This window comes from Ursus arctos, unplaced genomic scaffold (genome assembly GCF_023065955.2).
Source record: "Ursus arctos isolate Adak ecotype North America unplaced genomic scaffold, UrsArc2.0 scaffold_11, whole genome shotgun sequence".
Taxonomy (NCBI): domain Eukaryota; kingdom Metazoa; phylum Chordata; class Mammalia; order Carnivora; family Ursidae; genus Ursus; species Ursus arctos.
Window position 1 is genome coordinate 37,038,659 of NW_026622775.1, and position 18,530 is coordinate 37,057,188.

General features: G+C 39.1%; 1 protein-coding gene across 4 annotated transcripts in view; it reads right to left on the minus strand.

Moving 5' to 3' along the window:
- Positions 1-18,530, minus strand: part of NR3C2 (nuclear receptor subfamily 3 group C member 2) — a 323,747-nt gene that overhangs the window by 157,339 nt on the left and 147,878 nt on the right. For all 4 annotated transcript variants that reach the window (XM_057310111.1, XM_044384353.3, XM_026499446.4 and 1 more), the window contains exon 3: positions 6,905-7,044. In XM_057310111.1, the coding sequence (XP_057166094.1) occupies positions 6,905-7,044 (140 nt within the window). The remainder of the gene's footprint in view (positions 1-6,904; positions 7,045-18,530) is intronic.

Below are 18,530 nucleotides of genomic sequence, written 5' to 3' on the forward strand. Positions count from 1 at the left end.
GCTAAGTGAAGTGCACCTTAATTTAAAATTCTAAGCTACAAGAAGTTCTCCTTGGATAATGCTAACTTACTCTTGGCTCACCTGTCCCTACTTCAAATCATTTTCTAATAAATCACTTCAACATATTTTCTACTTCAGAGAAGCAGTGACAGAAACAAGGGTGAATCCCATATATAAATAGTTAATGAACAATCAATCAACAAATGTTGCTTGAGGACCTGCTATATGTTTGGCATTATCTCTGCACTGGTCAGCAAATCAAATCTCCTTTAAAGCATGTTTAGTTGTGGGTCCTGGACTAAGATTCAGTAATAATTAAGGCTTAATGATGACTAAAAACAAAAACTGGGATTGAAAAGTCCATATATGCAATGTCTTGAGTCTAGCTAAACTTGGAATAACAAGAGACCAAGTTAACTAAGACTTTCCGCGTGCAACTTGGAGAAGAGAGAAAAATTATTCACACATGCATAATGCGTGCACACACACACACACTCGATGTCCCAGATTTATGTTCTCTAAGGTTTTAACCATGGCACATTCTTTGTCTACCCACGTTTTGGGCAAATGCATCTATTTTCATGGATAATGATTCCAAAATCTTTGTTTTCAATCTTGCCTCATTCCCCAAGCTTCAGAATCTCACATCCAACTTTCTGTTAGGCATACCTGAATGTCCTACAGACATTTCAAACTCATCCTAAATTGAACCTCATTCCAGTCTTCTTTATCCTGGCAATGGGCCCCCTTTTTTCCATATTCTAATAAATGGCTCTTTTATTATGTCTAATCTCTCCATCACCCCTCACTAGAATGTACACTCCACCAGGGCAGGGATCTTTGTTCACTTGATTTACATTCAAGATGTCCCTAGGTATGCCTAGAATGGTGTCTGGCATTTAGTAGATATTAAATAAATGTTTGCTGAGTTAATGAACCTTTCCTCCCATGCCCCCAAAGCTACTCCCTCTCTAATGTTCCTAATATCAGCAAATGAGCCTGGGGAATCATCCTAGATCTTTGCTTCTTTACCTTCAATATAGAACTGCCAATGTTCCTTCCCAGATAGTCTTGTTAACTACCCCTCCTCTCAATGCCTAACACTGATGGTCTAGTTCTTTCCCTGGACATCTCTTACCAAAATGATTTAAAACGGTCATCAGAACTGACCCTATTTAAATAAGCACACCTCCCTGAAGTCAGATATTAAATGCAAAACTGAGCTTGCCATTCTGCTGCATGAAAACATCACAGGTTCTGTTTTGCCCACGGATAAGTTCAGGCCCCTCCTTGTGGTCTAAGACCTGGACCCAACCTGCACATGTAGCTTCACCTTCTATTACCTCACACTTCAAATTTTCGAAGTCGCTAATGTGAAATTGCTTCTGGTGCCCTGTGCAGCCAGCCTATCCTCATCCCTCCTCACCACTGCCAATTCTCATCTTTCAAGATTCAGTTTGGGGGTCAATTCTTTAAGAAGCCTTCCCTGACCTTCCAAGCTGGCCTAAATGTCATGGCTTTGCATGTTCCCATAGCAACTAACTGAAGGGATATAAAAAATCTAGGCAAACATTTGCAATTAACACTAAAGCCTTATGTTCATATAAGGAGGAAAGGAGTATTCATAAAAACCATAGATATGATCCACTGGGTAGGCATTTATTTAAGCTCTTAAAATAAGTAATTAGAAAGAACCAGGTTACTTGTTTCCTAATACGTGGTAAAGGAAAGAAATAATCTTTAAAGAATTTTATGAGAAAACTGTAAGCCAGAATAGTCCTTGGTTTCCTGTTCTGACTCAGCAGGTCTATAAGAGTGACACCGGACTTTGATATTCTTCAGCCTCCTGTAGGCTCATGGGGACACTGAGGGCTATATCATGTCGTGAACTGAAGACATCTAATAAATATACATTATTTCCTTGCATTATCTTTCCTTAATTTTATATTACGTTATAATGGAATGACTATATTGTAATTATGATATAGTACCATTCTAATTAGTTTGTGTCCACTAAATTCAAGCTCCCTATTTTGGGCACAATTGTATTCTGCCCATCCCCCATTCCCCTACATCTCCCACTTGCTCATATAGGATTGATAGAGCAAATGTGGGTATGACACCGTGAGACACATTTTCCTCTGGACCTGTTCAGTTTAATCATTAATTTCAGAAAAGCAAAAGAAATTAACTATTAACCAACCATCACATTTCTTTAAGAACAGTTTCCCCCAAAGAATAATCTATAAATTTAAAGATTTTTTAACCTATATGCTGTGAACTATATTTGAAAGGACTGAGGCACATGTTCACAGGCTTAGTTACCTTAAATTCTGCATATTTGAGGAAACCTTTGATTAATGTACAATTATATCTCTTATAATGATTTCATTTCAGGAAATATATTTGTAAGTCTCTTACTTAAAAGGAAATGTCTGAGTATGGAAACTAACATCATATGAGTTAGCCGACCTTATCAAAATATGGACTCCTTAGCCTAACAGGTCTGCTTACAAAAATATAAATCCAGTTGACATTACATAATAATGAACTCTCTCTCTCTCTCTTTTTTTTTTTCTACAACCTTGTAACTCTTCAGTGGTTTGTGGTAGCTGTGTCTACCAGACACTGCTTGTATACTGAGTATCCAAAGAGGAAATTAGGTTATAAAATAGTGTACTGAATGTAGTCAGTTCTCTTCATCGAGGGATCACAAAATAAAATACATGAGATGAAACTAATGGCAATTTACAGTTGGAAAGACTGGGATAGTAAAAACTCAGACTAGAATTAGAAGTTGCGGATTAGGAGGCCAAAGACCTGCATAAATTCTCGGGCCAGTTTCATTGCTAATTTACTGATTTGGCGGGAAGTCATTTAACCTCAGCTGCTCTCATGCCCCATGTCCACATTCATGTGTACCTTCAAACATGTATTTGGGGGCTACCAAACATCCAGAGTCTTGCTAGGTTCTAGAGAGAAAGCTCTGTCCTCCTCTAAAGACATCTATCTAACAGAGGAGCTCAAAGTTCAGTTGATGGCTCTTCATATTTTCTTTACTATGCAACTTCCAAACGTGAGACCGCCCCCATCAGTGACAGAGGGTCATTACGAGGGTAAATCTCAACAGTCCAGGCCACATTGGAACACGAGGGACGGCTTCTCCAGAAAATTTTGGCAGACCCTCCGTTATCCCCATTTCCCCCACATGCCCTTTGAGAACTTTTGAGAACTGCTAGTCTAGGAGGATCTTACAACCTCCGAGGGCAGCTCTATGAAGAAAAATAACATGTGATGGAAAAATAAAGATCTAATGAAGAAAAGACAAAAACCTAACAGTGCCATGTTATTGTACCATTTACATATCTGTCTGCAAAGACATTAAGCAGAGAATTACAGCATTTGATCCTAGGGAATCTAATATTAAAATAAAGATCTAATATTTTGATGTACTTTGACTTATAAAATCGGCAAAAATACTTTGTTTTCATTTAATTTTTCTTAGTAGGTAGGGCAATACTACTTTTCCTATTTAGATATAAAGAAATGGAGGCCCAGGCAAATTAAATAACTTGCCTTAATGTCACACTTAGCGAATCGCAGAGCCAGAAATTAAAACTAAATCTTTTGACCCTCAAACCAGTCCGGTTTCTACCCAAGGGAAAACCCTACTTAAAAAAAATAAATGTATAAATGCTTATTCTTTTTCTTTTTAAGACAGAAAGGTCCTGACAAACCTTCAAGGCAAATAAGCAATTCAAATTTAAAAACAAAATTATAAACTTCCATTTGTAAGGTACAATAATATGGCCCTTAACTGACATTATTGCAAAATAAGGTGTTCTGGATGAAGCTTCTAAGGATTTTTATATTAAATGTTTAAGATGAAAAAATAAGCACATATATACATCCCATTAAACAGAATACAAAGAACATAATTTAATAATTTATACTCTTACAAAATGATTTTCAGTCTCCCTACATAGTTATCACTACACTATTATAACCAACCTTTAGAGTAGAGTGCCTTGGGGCATAAAGCCTTAAACCAGTAAACTTGAGCTCAGATTGCTACATTTTTCCTCTTGTCTCCACTCTAGTGGTCACTTCCAGTTTGTTCTGTCTTTGGTGTGGTTAGCTCTCTTCAGCTTCACTAACTCCCCTCATCCCAGATCCCTCTATCCACTGCTGCTTGGAATTCTCTGCTTTTGTAATCTAAGGATGAGCTTCAGGTTATCAGGGAAAGCCAGAAAACAAACTTAGTAAATATGCAAATTTAAAAACACATACACGTTCGCATATGTGTATGAACAGACATCCGCAATCACCCTTACATATTGGGTCTTCTCAATGCTTACATCACTCCCTTCATTATCACCAGGCAGGCATGAACGAATGACATACAGGGTAGGATTTCCATGAACTTGAGAATTATAGAAAATGAACTAGATCGTGAGATTTAGAGTCATGAGTTGTTAGGTTGGGTCTAGTGTGGAGTCCTAAGACTTTAATACGGGTCTGAGTTTTTGGCCTTATGATTTTGAATAGATTAGTAGACTGGGTCTGATCCCAATTGTCTTCATATGTAAAAGAGGAATAAAAAAATCTATATACCATAATTTGATAACTAGTGCCTCAAACTATATAAAGTATTATAAAAACAATTTATTAAATCAAAAAGTTCTGATACGAAGATAATCTAATTTCTCATATATTCTCTCTCTCACACAGGATAAAACAGTAAAGAAATACAAATACAAAATAAAAACAAGTTCTCACTCTCATGAAGTTTACAATCAAAATTTATAGCCTTGTTTCATTCAGGTGAGCTTTAAAATCGTAATTCCCCCACCCCCCAAAATAGGGACTAAACTGTACTAACAGAAGTCTTAAAAGGGTTTCATTATCCAGTATTGATTAGCTTTCCAATGAAAGAAAAAGATGTAGGTCTTTTCCTTATTTATTTATACCTTAGTTACAAAAACACTTCTTTCCTCAGTTACTTCCATAGAAATGATTTAAAACAAAAATTAAGCAAAACCTTTGGGAAAACCTTTTGCTTCAGAAGCAGAGAAGTGCAGGTGCCGTAACCAGCCTCAACCTGGGTCCTGAAATGAAAGCTGACCCAGATGCAGGCCACACAGAGGGTCCCTCTCCAAACACCCTTTTCCACACTCCTTTATTTTTACATATCGCCTTACTTTGTTCAGGAGGGAGTCCTTACATTGGAAGGTATAGAGTGGCATTAGGACAGAGGCAGTTTTACCTATTTATCTTCTACTGAGCCAATCATCGAGTTAAGGAAAGAGAAAAGGGAGTGACAGGGGAGGAAAGTCTGAAAAAATAAATTGATTTCAGTATCGTACACATTTATTTTCCAGGAATCAGTCTCCTGGTAACAGGATCCATTTTTTTCCTATGGGAAATACTCTTCCCCACTCTTGGTCTAGGTAGCTTAGGTTGGCCAACTCCAGCTAGAAGGAGCCTGTCAGATCACTGCACTGGTTCAGAGGGAACATGGGAGCCAGGTGCAGTCTTAGGAGATTTAACTGGGGACTTTTATAAGAACAGTTGGGAACAGAGAACCTCTTTTTCATGAGGTCCTGGTGGCTGTCTCATCACCATGAGAGAGCCTGGACAAGAGTAGAGCCAGGGCAAAGTCAAGGAGGGGGGAGGATGGGACTGAGTTCTAACCACCTGGCTTAAGATCATGGCTTGTCTGAAGCCAAGCCTACAATAGGGCTTTAGAGTTATGTGAACCAATGAATTTCCACTAGTGCTTAAGACAGTTTGTGTTGAATTTTCTGTCACCTGTAACCAAGAGCCCATATTCTGCTAAAGAAATACAGAATTCCTATTACCAATTCAATGCTGGGTTTGGGGACTATTAAATAATTAATAGTGTAAATAATGTAAAATCACGTAAAATTAATTAAAGAACATGAAATCAATCCCAGAAGCTCAGAAATAACTACTTGGTCAGTTTTTGCATCCAAAACATTTCCTCGTGGTCACCAGCAAAACAGATGAAGCATTCAAGTACTTTACCCCTAGGTCTCTGAAGCACTGATCCATCTCTCGAAAACTGTCCTGAGAACTAAATCTACAGGAGTCTTAATGTGGAACTCCCTGGTGAAATCGCTGTCAATTACACTGGTAACCCTGCTGTTTATAGCAAAAATTCTACACTTTCACCAGTCATGTCGTCAACATTAATAAAACCATCTGGACTAAGTCTGATGTTAATTCATTGCTTATAAGTGAGGATGCAGGGGGGGCAAAAACAAACTAAAAGACTACTTCTCCTGAGGAAGTACAATTACGTGGACAGAAGCAAAAGCTAGCCTAAATACACCTAGAGAACTACAGTCAGATGTCTAATTTAACTTCCTGGTTTGGAAAACCTTCAGTTAGAACAAAGGCAGGACATTAGCAGGGACCTGGAATATGAAGCAGCTGCTAAATGGAATTATTCTGTATGGAACTCAAATTACAGACACGATTCTGATATTAATGTTTTACTTTGCCACGAACACATATATTTTATGCGGAAACACAGAAAAGATATGATGCATTCTGTGCGTGCCTAGTAAAAATGCTTTGCACATCATGCAAATTAAGTTTATGGAGAATTATTTTTCTAAGGCTAACTGAAAAACAAACAAAAACGAAAACTTCTTTTTGATTGATCGCAGTTCCCCATGTCAAATCTTGCCCATTAAACAGTGCTCAGTGGAAAATCTTCAGGTGGTTTTTAGGTAAGACATTATTTCTATTTATCACGGACAGACTGCCTCAAAGACATTTTTGAATTATTTCCCAATAATGATTTAGCGTTAACTATGCAAGTAAACTACACCCTAGGAAAGGAACTGTGAAAAGAAACACGCACACGAACATTTACCTTCCACTGCTCTTTTGAAGAACACTTTGCAGCTGCCACAGGTTACTACCCCATAATGACATCCTGAAGCCTCATCCCCACACACCAAACATATTTTGGAAGGTCTTGAAGATCCAGTAGAAACACTTCGTAAAGTAGAGCTGAGGAGAGAAATCAAGATTTAAATAAATACACTGTAGGAGCAGGTTTGATATGCTGTATAGCTTAGCTCAAAATTTATCAATACTCATGGTTTCATAAATGAATTCAGTATTTAATGGTCACGTACGCGACTTAGAAAATGAAGGTAAAACCCTATCAATGGAGGAATGCTATTCAGAATTCTGTATAGCAAAGCGAAGCCTTTTCTTGGTACCAATAAATAATAATCACGTATATGCTTCTTTTTTCCCATTTTTTTAAGGTTTGGGAGAACTGACAATTATTATTGTAATTTTAAAAAGATTTTATTTATTTATTTGACAGAGAGAGAGAGAGGGCACAAGCAGGGGAAGGGGCAGAGGGAGAAGCAGGCTCCCCGCTGAGCAGAAAGCCCAATGTGGGGTTCAATCCCAGGACCCTGGGATCATGACCAGAACCGAAGGCAGATACCTAACTGACTGAGCCACCCAGGTGGCTCCGGCCCCTATTTTTGAGAAAGTTGACCAGAAAATATTATTTGTATTCTAGGTGGGCAGGGAAGAGAAGAATCTTGAGCTGAGTCATCAGGGAAGTACTTTTGGTTTCACAGAACTATTACAATACTTTACTCTCTTCACCCAGACTCAGGTTATGTATCTCAGTTACGCCAGATAAAAAACTCTCCCATTTCCAAAACAATCCACTAATTAAAATTTAAAAATTCTTGCCTCTACTGCCAGCAATTTTATCCCTTCAAGTTTCTGCATTTTTTTCATGTTACATCTTATTTAGGTATGTTTAAATCACTACATTTTGCTTACTAATCTGAAGGGACATACTCAATACTTAAAAAAAAAAAGCCATATATAGTAAATATCTCATGTATCTTTCTAGTAAGAAACTGAAGGGTTCTGGGCATCAGTTTTTAGGGACAAATTTAACCCTTTAAACAAAAATCTAGATGAATGCTTTTAAAGGGGATCTTCTATATATATTGTGATATACATTAATTACACTGCTAGTTAATGGCACAGCTTAAACGAAACAGTTTGAAGGAATCCCAGTTCAGCAACAGACATGTTCTGAGCAGGCAGAAGGCGATGTTACTTATTCCTAGTCCTCATACATTTATTGAATACCTACCTGCAGGTCCTTGCAAGGTACTGAGGAAATAAATACCCCAACCCAGTCTCTGTCCTTCAGTTAGTGGGGACATGAACTATTATGGTGAGCGCTATGGTGCCAGGTAGTATGGTGGCACAGGCTGGGAAGGCTGGGGGCAAATGCCAGTCAGGAAACACTTCCCGAAAGGTGACTATTAAACTGAATGTGGAAGCACCACTGGTTGAGAGCCGGACCAAGAAAAGGGGCAGGGGAAGCAGAAAGTGCAATGACTCGGAGAAATGCCAGCTGGACATGTTCAAAGAACTGAGCAGACTTCTTGTATGTCACCACCATCACCTTGCTGTCACGACATGTCTCCATGTGCAGCAGCAGGAATGTGTGGAAAAGACTCACAGAAAACATAGTAAAAGGCTAGAATGGTTATATTACAGTGATGCTTCTTCTGTTTTCCCAATTAGCTAAAATGTAATAATAATTCTGACCTGGTAATTAAAAAAAAAAAAGGTTTGAACTATTAACTATGCTCTCACCAAAAGCAGGAGAAGGAACAAAATATTCAGCTGCTGGAGCACTGCAGCATGACTGACTAGGAAAACGACTTCTTAAATCAAGGACTGAAACAATGTTCCCCAAAGTTGTTTCTCCTTCTGAGAGAAGTGCTCTTTATTATTTTTATTAGTGTCCTTTGACTTCTTTATGGCCTTCAAAACATTCCATTTCAGCACCAGTAACTTCTTGAGCATATTGGCCAGTGAAACTCAATCCATGCTCTGTCTGACTCTCTCACACTTTACAGGGAAATACCTTGACTTCCTAAACAATTAGAATGTAACTTACAATCATCATTAACATGTAACTGCTTTTTCTTTTTTTTTTTTTTAAGATTTTATTTATTTATTTGACAGAGAGAGACAGCCAGCGAGAGAGGGAACACAAGCATGGGGAGTGGGAGAGGAAGAAGCAGGCTCCCAGTGGAGAAGCCCGACGTGGGGCTCGATCCCAGAACGCCGGGATCACGCCCTGAGCCGAAGGCAGACGCTCAACGACTGCGCCACCCAGGCATCCCGTAACTGCTTTTTCACAACTACTAGCATCTGTGGGACTTGTATTTCATGTGTTTTGAGAGCCTTGATCTTGGTCCTCAAATTTAATAATCTCTTGACTTCAGTCTTTGTAACTCTCTTCTATCCATATTCACTTTCTCTGTGATCTCTATGTCCAGGACTTCCAAATGTTTTCTCCAGCCCAGACACCTTCCTGGAATTTCTGACCCATTTATCCGACTGCCTGACGTGTCCATTTGAGTGTCTGAGGTGCACCTCAAACTTAACACGTCCATAGAGTTGCTGATCTTTTCCCCGCTCCTCCTACAGACAGACTGCGTCATTTCAGTTAATGGCAACTGTTTGGGCTGAACTCTGTCGTTTCCAAAATTCCTGTGTTGAAGTCCTATCCCCTAAGACCTCAGAGTGTGACCTTTTCTCGGGACTAGGGTCATAGCCGATACAATTAGTTAAGATGAGAGCATTCTGGAGTAGGGTGGGCCCCTTTTCCAATATGACTGGTGTTCTTACTAAAAAGTGGAAATTAGGACACAGACACACACACACACAAGGAGAATGCCATGTGAAGATAAAGGCAGTGATGCTTTTACAAGCCAAATAACACCAAAGATTGCCAGAAAATCACCAGAAGCTAGGAGACTGATATGGAACAGATTCTTGCTCAAGCCTTCAGAACGGAGCAACCCTGCTGATATGTTAATCTCGGACTTGGGGCCTTCAGACCCCTGAGACAATACATTTCTGCTGTTTAAGTCACCTGGTTTGTGGTCCTTTGTTGCTGCAGCCCTGGCAAACGAATACAGCAACTTGGCCTCATCTCTGTTTACTTTTCCCCCAATCTGTTAAATTCTCTTCACTTTGCCTTCAGAATACATCCAGATTCTGCTCACTTCCCACACCTCCTCTGGAATAACTAGCCCAAGCCATCAACACCTCTTCCCTGGTATTTACAAAAGCCTTCTAACTGATCTTCCTGTTCGTCCTTGCCCCCTTCCTTCCCCTGTATCCACAATGATCCTTATTCACTCCTTTGCTCAAAACCATCCAGGGGCTTTCCCTCCCACTCAAAGAAAAAGTCACAGTTACCCATGTGACCGTAGGGCCAGAATCCGGCCTCCCAGACTTCTCTAACCTGCCTTGCTTGCCTACACCTTCAGCAACACTGGTCTCCCCACCAGCCCCCAAGCCCACCATGTGTGCTCCCACCTCAGGGCCTTTGTGCTTGCTGTCCCCTCTTCACCTACATATCTACAGAGTCCCCTCCTTCCCCTCCTTCAGGGCTTCATCCAAATGTTACCTTCTCAGTCAGGCCTTCTCTGACTATGCTATGAAAATATCCCCTTCTTCAGGACCCTCTAGCCCCTTTCTGCTTTCCTTTTCTTCCTAGACCATATCACCGTCTAATGCATTGTCCACTTTACTTCTGTACTGTTTATTGTCTTCCACATCCACATAAGAAAGTAAACTCAAGAGGAGCCGGGATTTTCTTCTGCTATCTACCATTGTGTCCCTAGTGCCTATAACAGTAGCCAGTGCAGAGCAGGTCCCCAGTCAGCACTTGAATAAATGAGTAATTTCGAATAACTGGCACCGCCACGACAGGTATCAAAAAACCCACCACAGCGTCAATTCTGAAGTCCTACTACATTCCTTATATAAAGGAATGAGATTTGTTTTTAACTGTCTTGAGAGGGAAAAGCCTGCATGGAACCAAATTAAGAGAAGTTGAAAGAAAGTCTAGCATTAAAAAAACACATTGTGAATCCAAATTAAAACAATTTTCTTTAATTATAAAATTAAAGCAAACCTGAGTGATTTTTCCCTCTTGTTCACTACCACGTTTCAGCGACACCAGAGCCGATGTGCCGCTGCACGCCGCTCGCAGCCCTCTGCCTCCCGGGTCTCTGCCGCACTGCACCGAGCCGGCTCTCCTTCACACGCCGCCTCTGTTTTTCAGACTCCTCAGTTTCTAGATCAGCAATGTAGCTTTTCTTTGGACCTCGACCCTTGGCCACCTTTTTCTTCCCCCCTTATTTCTGTACTTTATCCCTTAATGATCTCATCACTCTCCCAGCTCCAGTAGCTCTCTTGGTGACTGATTTCCCAAATCTCCGTATCTGGCTCCAACCGCTCCCCCATGTCCAACTGCCTGTTTTCACTTCCTTTACATAACAGCTCTGTCTCTGCATTCTACGAGCTTCTGGAAGGGTCCTGCCATCTGCGAACCTCTCAGGGTGAAACCCTGGACTCCTCCCTAACTGTCAAATCTAACAGTTACCAGGTCAGCTCTTCGGCCTCACCGGCTGCGGTGAACATGGTACCAGGCCCCTGTCACTTACTTTTGAAGGGTTCCTCCCTGACACCAGCCTCTCCTCCCTCCAACACCTCCTCCAGTAGCTGAGAAATCATTTTCCTGTTTAAGAGTTCTGACTGTATGACTTCCATTGCTTCCCCCCGCCCACGAATGATGACCTCGGTAGGACAGCTAAGTCTTCTTTCCCCTCCCAACCTTCCCTGCAGGCCCGCTCATGTGCCCAGCCACATCCCAGCCACATGAGGACACCACTGCTGTGTGCCCACCTGCACAACCCAGCTTCCTCTCCCCTGCTCCCACTCTTGGCAATGCATCCATCCTTCCAGGGCTTCGGTGTTCTCCCAGCTGCAAGCACCCCTCGCCCTCCTCCTGAGTCACTCCAGCACTTGGCTGCCCCCACCCCCCCTTTCAGCAGTCCTCAATTCCGCCTTACATTAGTGACTTGTGCACTTATCCTAATCCCTTAGGGCAAAAACCTTGTCCTGTGCATCTCTGTGCTCTCTGGTGCCATTAGTGCGGGGGTGCTACTATTTATTGAATGAATGAAATCGCACTCCTAATCTCATTACAGTAGAACATAAATTTCCAAAACGCGATCATACAGAAGGCAAATTAATGAGGCCAAGGTTACAGGTTCAATTCCCATGCGGTTCATTTAACTTTGCACAGAGAAAAAGAGAGGGGAGAAAACATCCAGGGACACAGATTACTCTCAAAAGCTCAGCCAGCTGTCTCACAAACATATGGATTATTAACACAGAAGACAGGCCGCAAAGAGTGGATGGGTCAGGAAAATGCCAGTCTCCACTGACACTTTATCATGCGGATATCTTTGAGCCTGAAATATGGCACATGTTGGGAAGTTATATATGTAGTTTTAAGCAATACATCAGTACCTTTTAGAAGGGGGTGGGTAGAGAAGGAAAAGGGGAAAAAAGAAAGCAGGAAGGGAAGGACAGAGAGGCAGACCTTGAACTCACTTCTTTGACACGAGTGTTATCAAAATACAAAGCTTACTTAAGTGATTCTGTATGTTAGAATTCAACTTTATAGTATAGTCTATTTACTAGGCATCTGCATAGGATACGAGGTCCAGACAGTAGGGCCAGATATTCAGGGGCAAAGGCAGGAACAGAGGCTCAGACTCCAGTTCCAGCTCAGCCATTTCCTGGCCAAACCTTAGTAAAACCACCTCTCTTCTTTGGACCATAATTCTCATCATAACAAGGCTAAATAGGAAATCTCTAAGATTCTTTTCAAGATATTCTTTTAAGACAAAGGTGGATACAAAAGATAAATGGGACAGCCTGTCCTGATCAAGTTTTATACAAATCAAATTTCAAGCTCAAATTAAAGACAATGTATTATACGCCACAAATAACCATCATTTGATCTAGATCAAGCATAAAAACATCTCCATGGAACAAGTATTCTTTCTAGAACAGCTAATCACATGGCACTTAAAACTCTCTTACATCTACATGATTGCATCTCTGCTGATTTTGGTTAAAATTCCTTTATAAATGTACGCATTAAAATGGTACGCTACCCCCTAAAGACAATTTTAGCATTGACAAGTTAGGAAAAAACAACCCAAACTGATAATTTTTGGTCTTAGTAATCAAAGAAACATTGTCCACAAAAAGAAGTTTATAAGCAACAAAGGGAGTTAGTTCATAGGATTTCATTCAAATGTTAAAATATTATAAAGCAGAAATCTATGAACATTATATTTCCGTTTGTAAAGACAGTGTCTCTTTTAGGGAAATACAAGAGGAAGCTATTTTTAGTACCAAAAATAATAATCCTCATGACCCAGTGAAGAGATTGAAGACATTAATCAAAGGTTCAAGATGCATGCTAGTTTTGGTGACATTTGGAAGGGGATACACTAGCCAATCATCAAAAACATTCCCTGAGATGGCGGGATGTTTAGGAAGAAGCAGTAAGAAGCTATGTGAGAAAAATGATTTTTAGTGATCAAAACATGACTGGAAAACTAAGCAAAACAGAACAGAACAGAACAAAACAAAACAAAAAAACATGACTGGAGAAAGCAGCTCACTGAGAAACTAATGTACCAGCTCTCAGAAACTTTATAACAATTACAGAACAACACAGTAATGGCTAATCCACTGTTCAGTGAACTGAAATTGCTTCATATGAAAATACTGTCTCGTTTCTTAAACTCACTCAATATGAATTAAAGAAACCTATCTTTTGTACTGTCACGTAATCAGATATATGTTTCCACCGTCACCACCAGCTGCTAAAAAGATCTTTTCCATGTGTAATTAACTCTAGCATTCAGTCAGCTATCCAGAGCAGGGTGAGAATTTGAGGAATGTACAAACAATACTTCAATAAGCATCCTTGTATCTGAACATGCTGGTGTGTTTAAATCACTCAGTAATTAAGCAATTCACTGAAGGCCTACTGTAGGCACCACTGTGATGAATAGAGAGAAGGTTCCTGTTGCTGTGGAGTTTCTACTGCAAAAAGAGAGACAATACAGAAGTAAGCGAACAACTGCAGAGAGGGATAAGTGCTATTAAGAAATGACAGACTGAGACTGGATGGGGTGGTGGCACATAGGATTCTTTAGAAAGGTAGCCTGAGAAGATTATCTTTGGGGACATTGGAATGACAACGTAGCCAGCTACGGGAAGCTGCCAAATAAAGGGAGAAATAAGTGCAAAGTCCCTGAGACAGGAATGAATGTGAAATGTTCCAGCGACAGAAAGGAGGGCATTGTGGCTAAAGTGCAGGCAACAAGGAGGAAGGGGAGATGGAATATGGGATGTAAGGCCCAAAGAGAGGGCAGAGAAGGACTCAAAGGCTATGGTAAGGAGTCAGAACACTATTCTGAATGCCATCAGGAGTGATGCGAATATTGACGTGTTTTGAGCAAGAGGGGAACACGACCTGATTGACACGACCTGATGACTGTTGCGTGGAGAACGGACTGGAGGAGTAGGTGGTTTTGGAATCAGGGAGGACAGCAAAGGAGACTCCAGTAATGCCCCGGTCAGGGCAGGATAATGGCTTCTACAGATTAAGCTTAAAGCAGTAAAGACACTAAGAGAGGACTCTTTTTTTTTTTTTCTTTAAAGTTGATAGCACTGACAGATTTGAGAATAATTGGATGGCAGTGCTATTAATATTTAAGATAGGGATGAAGACAGGGTGGGCGGGGTAGGGAGAGTTTGTTTTGGATCCCACAGAGGTAGGTATTGGTATGTTATATTCTCTTTTTGTAAATAATATAATAACAATTAATTAAATGGTAGTTTACTCATAGGAAAAATGGGGGTGCTCTATATCAGGTTTACCTAAGCTTTCTGGGCCAGTTTCCTCAGCCATAAAGTAGTAAAACAAAGCTTCTACCTTATATTACTCCATATATGTAGGAGCTCTAAGAACAGTGACACATCTTCAGTGTTATTTAAATTCTGGTGATAATTAATCAGTGTTACTGCAGGATCATTATCCTTAACAGTGATGGCCATAGTAGTCAAACTACAGATAATGCCGCTTTTCTCTATTACATTTTTCTGTACTGCTTTTAACTTATATAAGCAGGTATAACATTGGTAAGCAGCAGAAGAAAAGGTTTTTTAAAATATACTATATAATAGTGGTACTACAATAGCCATATTGTGTATTTACTGCACACAGCGTTTTGTGTGCATATGAATTTAAGTATTTCTTGTAAGCATTCTAGTTCCTCTCATGTCTGTGATGTGCAAGTTGGGAACTGCCACATTAGATCATTAGAATAAACAACCAGAGATTCAAATATATTTTTATGCAAAGAACACTGAATCTAAGAAACGTAAGTTTCTAGAGAACACTCAAAAAAAAAAAAAAACCTTTTAAGAGCATATATCAACCTTTAACAACTGGTTTACTAAAATCCTATTTTCACCTACCCATAAAATATGCAAAAAAAAAAAAAAAAACCCAAACAATTTCTTCTTGCTTTGATAAACATATATTTTGAATCACCTTATTTAATCTGGGGTATCTCATTCTACTTTCTTCATTATCTGGAGGAATATTTGGGAGTTATTCTTGCAGTATATTTTTCTTTATGGTGTTATCTTTGATGATAAATGAATCATTAATTTTGGGGGGGTAAATAGGGTTCATCCTCCTAAGTCACAATTCATGATGTGCCACAGATAGGAATTTAAAAAAAACTGGTATCATATCTTATAATCTCGTGTGAAGGTTATAAAGTTACCCAACACAGAAAATTCAAGGATATAATTAGCTTGGAAAATGAAAATTTAAAGCACAGCTATGGCTGATCAGTCTTTTCCAATTGACTTTTTTGTTTGTTTTCATAATAGTTTATACCATTAATAATATTAGAGTGGCTTTGTTTAATGAGATATGTATTTTCTACACTCTAAAGTTCATTCGAATGAAGGAAATTTGCCCATAAAAGACTTAAAATAAAAATCAAGAAAGCACAGCTTCAACATACCAGAAAAATATCTTGACATAGATCTAAAAGAAAAGAAAGGTAGAAATATTTTGGATCACAGCAAACTGATGCCCAGACTACTATGTGTAGAATTTCATTTTAAAAATAAGGATCTATGTTAAGAGGGCATTTGAGTAACTTTTTCTCCTTAAACTACGGCTAGACAAATTAGCATTTGATCAAAATTTGCAAAACCTATTTTTGGAAAATAGGCAAAAATATTTAAATCTAGATTAAAATGTACTTTCTAACAAAACAAAGAAAGCAGTCAAATGTAATTATAGGCCACTGTATTATTAATGAATCATTTTAATCATATGAGTTTTACTAAATACAAGCTATGTGAAAGTCCTTCTGAGAATACCAAGATAACAAATGGCTTCTACTCTCAGTAAGTTTAAAATCGAGTAGAGTAGATAAGACCTGGAGATTGGTAAATATTAAAGTCGCTACATGATAAGAGTCATCTATGGCTTAAAAATAAATTCAAATTCAAAAATGAGCTGCACCAAGAAAAAAGTCCAGAAATGGCAAAATGCACTGGGATCCAAACTCAAGGAACACGTTCTAGAGATAAGCATGAAAAATGGCCCAAATCATGGAGGGTCTCTAACACTAGATAAAGTAGAGATGATTATAGGACATTGAGTTGAAATATCTGGTAGACAACCGAAAATGTGGCATGGAAAATGGAGGTGGGTACAAAAATCTACCATATTAAAGGTCATAATAAAAGTGACTTTATTTTTAATGTGTACAATACAATGAAAGCAAAAAGATCTGATGATCTGGAAGAAAAGTAAGAACCATTAGATAGTACAAGCACAAAAACCACATTTAACAAAAGTAAGCGTGGATCATGACCTGAGCTGAAGGCAGGTGCTTAACTGACTTTGCCACCAGGTCCTCCCAAGATAGGTTATGCTTAGAGAGCAAGGACTCTAGATTTTATTCACAGAACAATGAATGAATTCACCCAGGGAGAAGATGAAATGAGGAGAGAAAAGGTCACAAATGGAAATCTATAGAAAATGAACATTTCTGGTTAGGCAGGAAAAGACAAACTCAACAAACAAACCTGATGGGGGAAGAAAACCCCCAAAGAGGCAGGAAGGCAAGAAAACGCAGACTTAGATTCGAATGGAGGAGTGTGCTTCAATGGAAGGTCAACAGTGTCAAATGTCACCAAGAGAACAAGACTTAAGGTTGACCACTGGGATGCTGTCATGGTTGACACCACTGACCTTAGTGATGGTCATTTTTATGCACTCATAGAATGCATATATATAAGCCACACTGAAGTGAAAAGCATTCCACATCTTTCTATTAAGGAGTTTCCAAATTCAGGGAAATCACCCTTGTCATAAAACTATACCCGGTAGTATAATACACTTGAGTGTATGCAGAGTCTCTAAAAGACCTAAGATCAAATTATCTCCAGAAACATTTACTGAGCATGTATATGTCAATCACTGGTTGCTAAGACAATGACCAAATACATGTGCTAAAAAAGATGCCTCCACATTTTATTTTGCCTCTGTGATCACTGGCATATGTGAGTGTATTTATATGCATTGGAAGTTAGATATCTAGAATCCTCTGGAAAGAAATAATAAACTTATCACATCATCTGTGGGTCAGTACTTTATAAAGTATGTTTTAAGGAGATTACCTCTAAATGCTTGCTTGAGTGGATAAAGCGTGTTTTAAGGAGATTACTACGAAATGCTTGCTTGAGTGTTTTTAATTACAGTAACTTTGCTTTTGAAATGTACTATGTATAGTACACATGATTGAACTTTTCCCCCTGAATGTTAACTATCCTTATGTTAACATGCAGACTTAGATGCTGATACAGATGGCACGAGACACTGAGCACTAATGGGTGCAGAACCTAGCTATGGACCTTGAACCCGAGTTATTTAGAAATGACTGATCAAAGTGTGTTCTGTTTACCACATTTTCAAAAAGTTGATGTAAAACATGCTTGATCATGGCCTTTCTGTGCAGTAGAATACAGCTTCTTTCTATAAATTTAACTAATGAGTCAAAGCTCCAAATTGCTTTTTCCCTGAGTGGTTTCTCTTACATTCTAGAAATAATCATTTTCCTCGCCACTGGTATTACCTTCTGATTCACCACCTCAATTCCACTCTCACTGCTGCTATGCAAGACTCGAACATGAGGTTAGAGGGGCTTTTGTATGAACTCACAATCTTCTATTTCACCTGCCTTATACTGTGTTTTTTCACATAGGAGAAAGGGATACCCTTCATTATTTCATGAATGTACATGTGATAGGTTTACAGAAGCTCACTCAAAACATCTACAAATTAATGACCATGTGACAGTACTTTTGCTGACATGACATCCTACCATATTTACTTCCAATCTACTCAATATCTGACTTTGAGCAGGGTTAGCACCCCTGAAAATATTAAAATCAGCACCTTAATATGACATCAAAGTCGGAAAGAATGGTTATCATTAATGGAATTAAATAAATTCATT